The following is a 10,506-nucleotide window of genomic DNA, read 5'->3' as shown; positions in this document are numbered from 1 at the left end:
GGCGGACGTAATCGTGTGTGTATGTGTGCACGCTTGTGAGCACAAGCGGTTGATGACGAGGGATGCAGAGGGATGAGAGAGGGGGAGGGGGGGGGCAGGGCATATACACTACAGCCATCCAGCCGCTCTCTTCTCCACCAGCCGAGCCTCACCCCACCGCCATCTCACCTTGATCTCAGGGCAAGCGCGTCCTGGTGTCGGGCGCCGGCAACGTGGCCACCTACGCCGCCCTCAAGGTCAGCCCCATGGCCGCATGCTCATTGCAATGTTTCCTACATCGCGAGCCCGCATGATTATGCTGCTCCGCTTCCCGCCCTCGAGCCCATGGGGAGCCAGGGAGCAACGCTCGCGCGGGCTGCCGTTTTGCCACCCAGAGCCAAGGCCTGGCCAAGCCGGGATGGTCTAAAGCCTTGGCGCTTCATTGCCCGCCGCCCCCTGCACCCCCAGGTGATCGAGCTGGGCGGCGTCGTGCTGACCCTCTCCGACTCCACCGGCACTGTCGTGGAGGAGGGCGGCTTCACCAAGGAGCAGGTGGAGCAGGTGAGGGGGCGGCAGGGGCGCACACGAGAGGAGGGATGCAGGGGGGCGGCGGTGTCGGCGGCGCGGGAGGGAGAAGGGATCCAGAGGGAAGGCAGCTCCGGGGGGCGGTTCGGTTGACAAGGGAGGGTGAGAAGGGATTATTTCCATCATTGGAGCCGTCTTTGGCAAGAGCCCCAACCCAGCATCTACACAAATGCACGGGCACACGCCCACGCAAACGCGTGCACACACGCACGCAAGCTCGCACGAGCGTGCACATACTCACACACACATATCTGAACCCCCGTCCTCCACACCCCCTTAGGTGATGGACCTCAAGACCCGCGTCCGCACCACCCTGGCCGACTACAAGTCACCCTCGGGTGCGCCAAGGACACACACTCGCTCAGAAACGCGCGCATGAGCACGGCCGCACGCTCTGCCGCACGCGTACACACCCAATCAGCTCGTCCGCGTACACACTCGTAATCACACACCACCGCCCTGACTACGACCCAGAGCTGCACACTCTGCACAGCACCCCACACAACACAAAAACCACCGACAATCCGCACGTCACAAATGAACATCTGAAATTGCCTGCAACACTTCTATGCAATTCCTTGACATCAAGACCCAGACATGCATGCACCACGGCCCACATCCCCCACAAACCACGCCGGCTGCACCCCCTCGTCGCCCGTCCATCCTTCCTCTCCACCCCCAGGCGTGTACCATAAGGGAGTGGCCGTGTGGGCCCTTGACATCCCTGCAGACATCGCCATGCCCTGCGCCACACAGAACGAGATCGACGGCGCCAGCGCCGCCGCCCTGGCCAAGGCCGGCGTCAAGCTGGTGCTCGAGGGTGCGCTTTTATTCTATTCCGCTCCTTAGTTTTCTAGGGTGCGGCGGGGCCGTGAAGGGTTTGGCACCGGCCGAACGATCGGTGTGGAGATGGCAGCACGACTGTCTTGGGGGCGCAGTCAGGGAGGGCCCTGCCAACTTCCACACCCAGGGTCCGCCGTTCCCCGGCGCACATGAGGGCTTGCTCTGTGGTGGCGGAGGCACTGTTTTGCGCCGCACCGATGTTGACGCCACGACGGGCAGGGATCGAATATCCTCGCCTGTTGATCGCCCTGAACTAAGGCCCCTCACTCCTCGGCGCCCGCCCGTCCTGCGCCTCACGCAGGCGCCAACATGCCCACCACCGCGGAGGGCGTCGCCGCCTACGAGGCCGCGGGCGTGCAGCTCGCGCCCGCCAAGGCGTGCAACGCCGGCGGTGTGGCCGTGTCTGGCCTGGAGATGGCCCAGAACGCGGGCATCACCCGCTGGAGCGCCGAGGAGGTCGACGCCAGGCTGCAGGTGCGCAGGCGCGACGGCCGCGCCACTGCTTGGACTTGGGCGTCCGGTGTTGCGGCGTGCGGCGCTCGTAACACAGGGACGACTCCCGCGAGGGTCGGCTCAGAACAAGCAAGAGCTGCTGGCTGGCTGGCTGGCTGGCTGGCTAGCTAGCTGGCTGGCTGGTTGCATATATTGCAATATTATAATCATCATCATCAGGGTGAACGGTGGATGCAGCCGCCTGTCTCACGGCCCCGAGCTTGTGCAGGCATCGCCTCCCTGCAGCACTCCCCCCCCCCATGATGGCAGCAGCCTCCCACGGCTTCCCACACCGGCCGTGCCACCAAAAACAGGGCATCATGGAGAGCATCTACAACGCATCCGCGGCCGCGGCCAAGAAGTATGGCACCAGCTTCGTCAACGGCGCAAACATCGCCGGCTTTGTGCAGGTCGCCGACGCGATGCTTGCCCAGGGCTGCGTGTAAGAGGGAAACGCGCTTCTGGCCGGGCGCAGCGAGCTGGCGCGCACGTGCGACGCGGGCGCTCGGTGCCGCTAAACGTGGGATTCTGAAGACACCGACGGTGCTCAGTGCTCGTGCGCTCGCACCTGTCTGGCCCGTGGCGGCGTTTGCGCTAGGAAGCCGCGCTGTGCTAGCCGCGCAAGCAAGACGCGCTCGTGCGCATAGTGCACAGAACGTTGCCGGGACACTCTGCGTCGCACTTGAGATTTGAAGCCAAGAACACTTGTGAAGAACCCAACCCCTATTCTGTGAGGAAACCCAACCCCTTTGTGGCGCGCCGCCCGCACCATTACCTGAAACGTCCGAGGGGACCGCGGCGCAACCAAGCAAGCCCTTGCTGGCGGCCCTGCGCCGCCTTCGCACAGCGCCTTTGCGACTTTTCCGACTTGAGGCATTGGGATTTGGGGTGTACGTGCGGCGCCCCACTTTGTGGCGCTGCATCAGGCACCGCGGAGACGGCGACTTGGAGGCCGTATTGCAGGCATGCTGGAGGCAGCGCCGACGCCGCTGACCTGGCAGGCATGCTCCTCTTTTACAGGGGACGGGGGAAGGCACAGGGCAGAGCTGCTGCATTTACTGCTGTGTGCCGCGCTGCGATGTATGAGCATGTATGCAATGTTATGCTTGCGCGTGGTGGGGGACGGCCGCGCGCATGGTAGGGGTCAACTGATGCGGCGGCGCTTGTACACCATACCCAGCGTCTGCCCAGTTGCCGTTGTATCACCTTTGTAATACAATGTGGCGCAATTGGCGGGGGAAGAGGGCGGGCATGATGGCGACAAATAGAAGCTCATCTTGCTGGGCGGTCAAACCCCCAAGTCCTTCAGTCAAACCTGCTGTTTTCGCGCCTGCGCCACCCTGTTATACCGCATGAGGCCGCATCCCCAAGGTGTGCGTCCCCCGGCTGTCAAGCCATTGCACAGCGCCTTGGCTGTTGACCTGGCTGCGCGGAGGACGCCTCTGCTGATGATCTGGCACGTCCTGCCCGACGCATGACTCTACTTTGTACATGCTAAGCGACAGAGTTTTTCAATCACATGACAGCAAAGGATAACCCCGCCATGCGGATCTGGTGCCGCTCAGCACACACTGCGCAGCAAGGAAGGTCCCTCAGTGGGAACACACCCACCTGAGTGGCCGTGAATGGCTTCAGCAATGCATCCAGTCGGATGTTGCAGATTGTGAAATGTATTGCAACTGGAACTGTTATTAAGCGCAGTTACCTTGCCGAGTCGTGCCTGTTGAACAACTCGTCGGTCGTCACTGATGGCCGCAGCGTGGCGTGTCCGGCCCTTGCTGTGGCTGATGCTGGCAGGAATTCCTCAAGCACTCGCTAGGTTGCCTCGAGGCCTCGTCCAAGGTGCATGCGACAGCGCTTGCCTCGGCAACGGCGTGCACACACAATTTGTTGCTTGCCCTGCAACACTGGCGTGTTTACCCAAACAGGCATCTCGAGCCCAATGCAATGCACCCGCACCAAGTCCCAAAAGCACTGCCAGGGCTCCGCTAACGCCAGCCCGCCCCCGGCATGCTCGGCTTCAAAAATGCACACCCCACACAGCGGCCCCCCTGCCCGGTGCACCTCCCGGGGGCGGCACGGTCGTCGCCAACACCTCCTGGCAGGTCTGCCCCTGCGCCGCCGACCCCGTGCAGATCACCGGCCAGGCCACCGTCGGCTGCGGCCGCTGGGCCCCCGGCGACGGCGACGCGGAGTGGTGCCCGCTGGCCGCAGACGCGGCGGGCCAGAGCTGTGGGTACGATGGAGAGGTCACCCTGGACGGCACCGGCAACGAGACCAGGCGCGTGCGGCTGGAGTACAATGATCAGGCCGCTGCGCCACCCAGCAGGGTGGTGGTCTCCGGGACGAGGGAAGCCTTGTCAGCATGATGTCACCGCCCGGTTGGAGAGGTCGGGCTCGATGGTGCACTGCACCAGGAGACCTGCAGCCTCGAATCGCGCTGTGCTGCTCCCCTCCTACCCTCCCCTTCCAAAGCTGTGTACCCACCCACATCCTGGATCAATTGAAGGTCACGGCTTCTGTTCTCTGCTCATAAAACTCTGCGCGCCTCACACTGCACTTGAACTTGCCTGCAGGCTCTTCGCCTATTGCTTGCCCAAGCCCCGGCTGAGGACCAACCTCGGGTGCACCTGCTTGGCCAAGTGGAACCCGTCCGACGCCGCCACTGGCCAGAGCGCCGTTACAGGCGGCCGCTGTGCGACCCTGCCGGCGCCAGACAACAGCACAGCCGGTGGGTGCCGGGGCTTCACGAGCGGATGGGGGGTGAGCGGCAGTCATCGGTGCCGCCGCGTCGCATAATCATTTGCATGTGCGACGCGCCCCGCTGTGATCGGTGGTTGCAGCTTGCGGAGCTGCAGACATGTGCTGCGCGTGCGTGTGATGGAGGGGCTTGAGCTGTCATGCACGTCTCCGTCCGTGCTTTTGTCTGGATACCCGTGCCTCACTTATCTAGCAGCCTGAGGTCCCACGACAATTCTCACCTGCACGCACCACTGCCGGCCGCGCGCTGTCGGTGTGCGAGCAGGCGGCGCCTGGTGCCGCGTCTACGCCGCCAGCTGCCCCTCGTTCCCCAAGGCCTCGGATGGCTCGAAGGACCCTGGGCTGTGGGACTATTGGTGGGCGACCCGCGGCGCTTCGCAGAAAGGCTTCTGATCGACTGCGCCGGCCCTCAGCGCTTGAGGGGGGAGGGGGTTGAGGGGGCCGCGCAGCACTCAAGTGCTTGGGGGGTCTTATCCTGCAGTTCGACCCGTTGACCCTGCCATGTGTGGGGGCCGGCTCGGCCAGGAGGTCAGCGTGCTGGTGCCGCCGGTCTGGGGGCGGGCGCAGGCCAGGAGTCATGCACACACCTTGGGTGGGGCATCCTTCGCGCACCTGCTTCTGCCGACTGGCTACGCACATTGCTGCCTTTTCTGCCGAACTGTGCTGTCCAAACTAGCTTGTCGTTCTTATCCCTCTCATCCAGAGCGTGCCCCCTGCACTTCCCTGCCTCCCCACCATTCCCGACTCTCCCCCTGCATCACCAGCAACGACACGGCCTACGGCGCGGCCCGCAACAGCACCCCGCCCCTGTCCGGCGCCGCGGCCGCCGCGCTGCCGCCCGTCCCCGCCACCCGTCCCTACGCTCTCGCCCGCCAGCGGGGCGCCTATCTCTTTGAAACGCAGTCCAGCTGCCGCTGCTCGCCGCACGGCTGGCGGTACCTGCCGCCCGCAGCGGCCAGGCCGCTGGCCAACGGCGGCGGCGGGGGTGGCAACACGACATTCTTCGGCTGTGCGGACCCCGGCAACAGGCTGCTGACGGCGGGGGCGTGGTGCCCCGTGGACCCGCGGGAGTGTCACTCGTACTATGGTGCTTACGTCACCGCGCGCAACGCGTCGGTGGTTTACTATGATTACTGGTGAGCGGGACGCGCGGGCTGGGCGGTGTGCGGTGAAGAGGCATTTGCTTGTGGCCGTCTGGCCGTGGCTGCACTCAGCGCGAGGTGCTGATTCAGTGTGTACATCAGCCGCAGTGCCGGCGTTGGTTTCTGTCAGCGGGAATTTCCCTACATGCCCCGCGCACTCATGCCCCACCCTCATAACAAAAGAGCAAGCAACCCCTTGTGATCTGCACCCACGCGCTGCGCGCGTCCTGCAGTGGGGAGGTGCGTGAGCGCACCGTTGGCGGCTGCCTGTGCCAGGGCGAGTGGCGGGACGCCGGTGGGGCGCTCCACGCCAATGGCTCGTGCGCGGCCGCGCCGGGGGCGCCCGGAAAGTGAGCGGGCCAGGCGGCCACGCGTGTGCTCATCGCCAACCACCCAAGCTTTGTTGGGTTTGTACGACACCCCAGCCGTGTTGTGGCTCGGTGCAGTGAACCTGGCAAAAATGCTCTAACGCCATGTTCAGTGCATCTAGTCATGAAGCAAGCCTTGCTGAGTGGTGTTGCTATTCAGCCACGCCTTGCAGCCCCACGCCGCAGGCCCATTACTTGTGTGCTGCCCAGACATAGCGCTCACTCGGTTTGGCTCCGCACACGCATCAGCCTCACCATGCACCCACCTACCCGCCCACATGTCACCCGCAGTTACACTGGCCCCTGGTGCCCCGTCGACCGCGCAACCTGCACAGCAGAGATCCCGAAAACTTTGGACTTCCGCGAGCGCGACTGGGACCGCTGCGCGGATCCCTCCGCCGCTGAGTCAGCATCCGCTGAGTCACCAGCAGATTCAGGGGCTGCCGCCACTGACGCAATCGACGCAATCGACGCAGCCGACGCAGCCGCTGCTCCTGAGGCAGCAGCAGCAGTAGCAGCTGGCACTCAGCTGCCAAACGGCGGCGCCGCCGGCGGCGACGGCCTGCCCAACGGCGGCTTTGCGCCGCGCGGCAACGGCCCACAGCTGCCGCAGCAGGTCAGCGAGACAGCCAACACGCCGCCAAGCCCGGCCGCTCCCAAGGCCAAAGCGCCGGCGATCGGCAACGGCCCCGCGGCGCCGCCGGCTCCGCCGCCCCCAAAGCCGCAGCCGGCGTCAACAGGAGTGATCGTCGGCGCCGCTGTTGGCGGTGCTGCCGCACTCGCTCTGCTGCTTTGCGGCACCGTGCTGCTCGCCCGCCGCCGCCGCCGCCGCCGCCGCCGCGCCGATGCCCACGCAGGGGCTGTCAAGGCGGCGGCGGACGGCGGCCCGTCCTACGATGAGGAAGGGGGCCGGGATGATTACGGGCCAGATCAAGATCACCGTGATCTGGGGCTCGACGATCTGAACATGTTTGCGGCCCACAGCGCCGACAGCGGCGGCCGCGGCTCGGGCTCGCGGCCCGTGCTGCCGCGGGCGGGCCCGTCTGGAGGGGGCAGCAGCGCGGCGTCGTCGTCCCTTGAGCGCCCCTTTCTCAGCGCCACCAGCCAGGGCGGCGCCGGGAGGAGCGGCGCCAGCGCCAGCAGCGCCAGGAGCGGCCCCAGCAGCGCAAGCAGGGGCGGCGGCGTCGTGGGTGCCACCAGTGGACATCCGCCGCCGCCGGGCGTGCTTGCCGCGCTGTCAAAGGCGCTCGCGGGCGCCGGCGGCCGGGCCGGCGCCGCCGCGGGCGCATCCCATGCGTCGTTGCCGGCGGAGTTGGAGGCTGGCGGACGCAGTGTGGCATCTTCAACCGCCGCCGCCGTTGCAATGGCCGAGGCCGGGGCATCCGCAATATCCGACCCCGGGCCGCCGGCGCCGCCCGGCGGCCCTCAGGCGGCACGCGTGATGCTGCGCGCGACGACGAGCGCCCTCGGCCTGTCGATGCCGTCATGGCTAGCGTCCAGCACGGGCGGCCGTGGCGGCGCGACGGGGGCGGATGACGGGGCAGGGCGGGCGGGCGGCGGCGGGGGCGAGAGCGTTGATGTGACGGAGTGCAGGCGGCGGGTGCATGCGTTCATTGGCATCGAGGAGCCAACCGGCCCCGTATCCTCTGGCACGTGAGTCCACTGCGGCAAAGGAACTCACAGTGTGCATGCATTTGCTGGATGGATGTTGCGGCACCAGGTGTTGTCGCCACCCAGCAGCCCAGCTCCCTGCAGTGTCGAAGGCGGAAATTTGAATCGCCAGCCTGCAGCTGCTGCGTTGGTCACCCACCGTCAAGGCTTCAAGTCTGACAGCACGACACAAAGCTGAGGCCCTGCCTGGCCTGCCCCTGCTTCTCGCTGCCACCGCCACGCAGGGGCGGGGGCCGCGTCACGCTGTGGGTGCTGCCGGCCGCGGACGCCGACGCGCCAGAGGAGGCGGGGGGCCTTGCACGCGCCAGCTCAGCGCGGAGCGCAGACATGAGGGTGATCGGGCGCATATGATTACGGGGTTTGCATGCGCAAGCGCCGGCGGATGCATCCTTGCGCATGCACATGCAAAGCGCCCGGCTGGCGTGCCGCCGCTCTGGCGCTGGCGCGCCGGCGCGCTGTGTCCACGCCTCACCCAGACAGCGCCCCTCACTGGGCTGACGCCAGTCACTGCTGCGTGCTGTGATCGCTGCTGGATGGGTGATGCTGCCTGGCCTTCAACATCCCCATCCCCACACCACCTGTTGAATCACCATCCCCACGCCACCAGCCAAACCCCCATCCGCCCCCTTCTCTTGCACTCATCTGCTTCTGCCCCTCTGACTTATACCCCAACCCCGTCAGATCGTGATGCCGACCGACCCCATCCGCGCTGACGTGGACATGCACCTGGACCTGCGCCGTGACGTTGCCTTCCCGGCCGCCCCGCGCTCCTTCCTGGGCGCCGGCGCCTTTGGACAGGCGATTTGTTTTGGGGCACCAGTGCTGACACGGACGCGGCTGCTTTTGTGCGAGCTGGCTGCGGGTTGCTGGTTGCTAGTTGCTGCTTTGAATCCAGCGGCGCAGCTCGCGTGCAGGGCGATTGGCGCGTGTGTCGCGTGGCGCTCGCCGCCCCCTCGTCCTGCAAAGCGAGTGAAGCAGCAAGTGTTTTATGGGATTGCTCCCGGGTCCCATGCGTGCATGCCGCAGGTGCACCGCGGGGTGCTCAAGGGGCGCAGGCCGGTGGCCGTGAAGCTGCTGGGCGGCTGCTGGGCGGCGCAGCACATCGACTCCCGGGAGGCGGCCGCCATGGCGGACGAGCTCAGCATCAGTTGCGCGCGGGGGGGGGGGGGGGGGGTCACCTGCCTCTGCTGGCACTTGAATTGTCGAACGGCCGGCAAGGGAGGGAATCATTTTGAGGGGCAGCTGATTAGTCGACCTGTAGAGCCTCTTTTGTCGTTCGAGCCCGCTTTGCAAGCACGCACTGCGTGCAGCCATGACCCAGTCTCTCCATTCGCGTGCGCAGTCAGCGAAAACCGCCGCTACATCTGAAGCCCCGGCCCTCTCTGTCATGCACTGCATACTGTACAAGCGCCCTCACGAGCATTATTGGCCTCCCCCGCACCTGTTGCAATGCATCCAACCACCTCACCTCTCACGCTTTCACCCCCCTGTGACGTCCCCTGCCCTGCCCTGCAGTGGCGCGCATCCCGATCCACCCCAACATCGTCACCGTGTGGGGCGGCTGCACGACGCCGCCGGTCGTCTTCATTGTCGAGGTGCGGCCGCAAAAAGCTGGGGCTGCGTGTGATGACAACACGCGCTGGTCTGCCCGCGCTGCGTTCGCACCAGGGGCGGATGCGTGGTGCTGTATTGCACATCAGTTCTGCAGTGCGCATCACCAATGTTGGCCCCCTGCGTGTCCGTACGCCCTCGCGGAGCTTCCCCGCCTGTGTGCATAAACACAAGCACCGCTAGCCTACCCTCATGCCATGTACCCTCAGTGAGGGGGTGAGGTGACCCCCCTCTGCCCCGCTCCATCCCCTGGGGGCACTGCTGGGGGTCAACAGCACCATTACCACGTTGTTTCCCACTCCACCCAGCTTTTGCATGAACACCCGTCCACTGCATTTGCTGTTTTTAGCCATTCACCTGTGCACCCTCTCTTGTTATTGGTGTAAACGACCCCCCCCCCACAATGCAGGAGTTAATGGAGTCAAACCTGTCAGACCTGATCCACGGCCCCAGGCGCGGCAGCCCGGCCGGGACCGACGGTGCCCAGCAAGGCGGCCCCCGCGGCCGCCGCGCCGCCGCGCAGCCGATGCCGCTGCGGCGCGCGCTGGAGGTCGCCGCTGATGTGGCGGCGGGGCTGGCGCTGCTGCATCCCACCATCGTCCACAGGTGGGCCTGTCCACGCAACAGCTGTGCTGGCGCGGCCAGTGCTGCCAGCCACTCTCGCCAATCCGAGTCAGCAACACTCAAACTCCGTGTGCTGGCAATCACCAATTGCAAGTGCACGTTTGCCCTTAGCACTCGCCAGGTTTACCTGGTCCACCTGCTGCCTGTTGTTTCGCAGCTGAAGGGGCTGTGCCCGACAGCCCCCAACTTCCCACACGCAGCATTCCCCCACCATCCACTTGCGACCCCCACGACCCTCAACCCCGCCCTACTGGAAGATGTCTCGATTGGCCTCCCATTGTACGTACCTTTCTCATGTGCACAACCGACGCTCCCACCGCCGCCGCCCAAACCCCAGGGACCTGAAGCCCCAGAACATCCTGCTGGACGCCCGCGGCGTTGCCAAGATTGCAGAGTGAGGGGCAGCCAACCAGCAGTCACCAGGGCACCGG

General features: G+C 65.9%; 2 protein-coding genes across 2 annotated transcripts in view; both read left to right on the top strand.

The window, feature by feature from the left end:
• Positions 1–2,345, top strand: part of MNEG_3953 (glutamate dehydrogenase) — a gene marked incomplete at both ends in the record, with an annotated part of 6,236 nt that extends 3,891 nt beyond the window's left edge. Inside the window, 6 exons of the mRNA XM_014047571.1 lie at positions 180–236; positions 448–540; positions 845–902; positions 1,247–1,384; positions 1,709–1,881; positions 2,214–2,345. Of these exons, the coding sequence (XP_013903025.1) occupies positions 180–236; positions 448–540; positions 845–902; positions 1,247–1,384; positions 1,709–1,881; positions 2,214–2,345 (651 nt within the window). The remainder of the gene's footprint in view (positions 1–179; positions 237–447; positions 541–844; positions 903–1,246; positions 1,385–1,708; positions 1,882–2,213) is intronic.
• A 2,815-nt stretch (positions 2,346–5,160) lies between these two features.
• Positions 5,161–10,506, top strand: part of MNEG_3952 (hypothetical protein) — a gene marked incomplete at both ends in the record, with an annotated part of 7,817 nt that continues 2,471 nt past the window's right edge. The window contains 9 exons of the mRNA XM_014047570.1: positions 5,161–5,187; positions 5,536–5,795; positions 6,035–6,151; positions 6,461–7,822; positions 8,065–8,173; positions 8,522–8,645; positions 9,356–9,435; positions 9,861–10,057; positions 10,413–10,469. Of these exons, the coding sequence (XP_013903024.1) occupies positions 5,161–5,187; positions 5,536–5,795; positions 6,035–6,151; positions 6,461–7,822; positions 8,065–8,173; positions 8,522–8,645; positions 9,356–9,435; positions 9,861–10,057; positions 10,413–10,469 (2,333 nt within the window). The remainder of the gene's footprint in view (positions 5,188–5,535; positions 5,796–6,034; positions 6,152–6,460; positions 7,823–8,064; positions 8,174–8,521; positions 8,646–9,355; positions 9,436–9,860; positions 10,058–10,412; positions 10,470–10,506) is intronic.

This window comes from Monoraphidium neglectum, assembly GCF_000611645.1.
Source record: "Monoraphidium neglectum strain SAG 48.87 unplaced genomic scaffold scaffold00524, whole genome shotgun sequence".
NCBI lineage: Eukaryota > Viridiplantae > Chlorophyta > Chlorophyceae > Sphaeropleales > Selenastraceae > Monoraphidium > Monoraphidium neglectum.
This window is presented reverse-complemented; position numbering and strand designations above follow the sequence as displayed.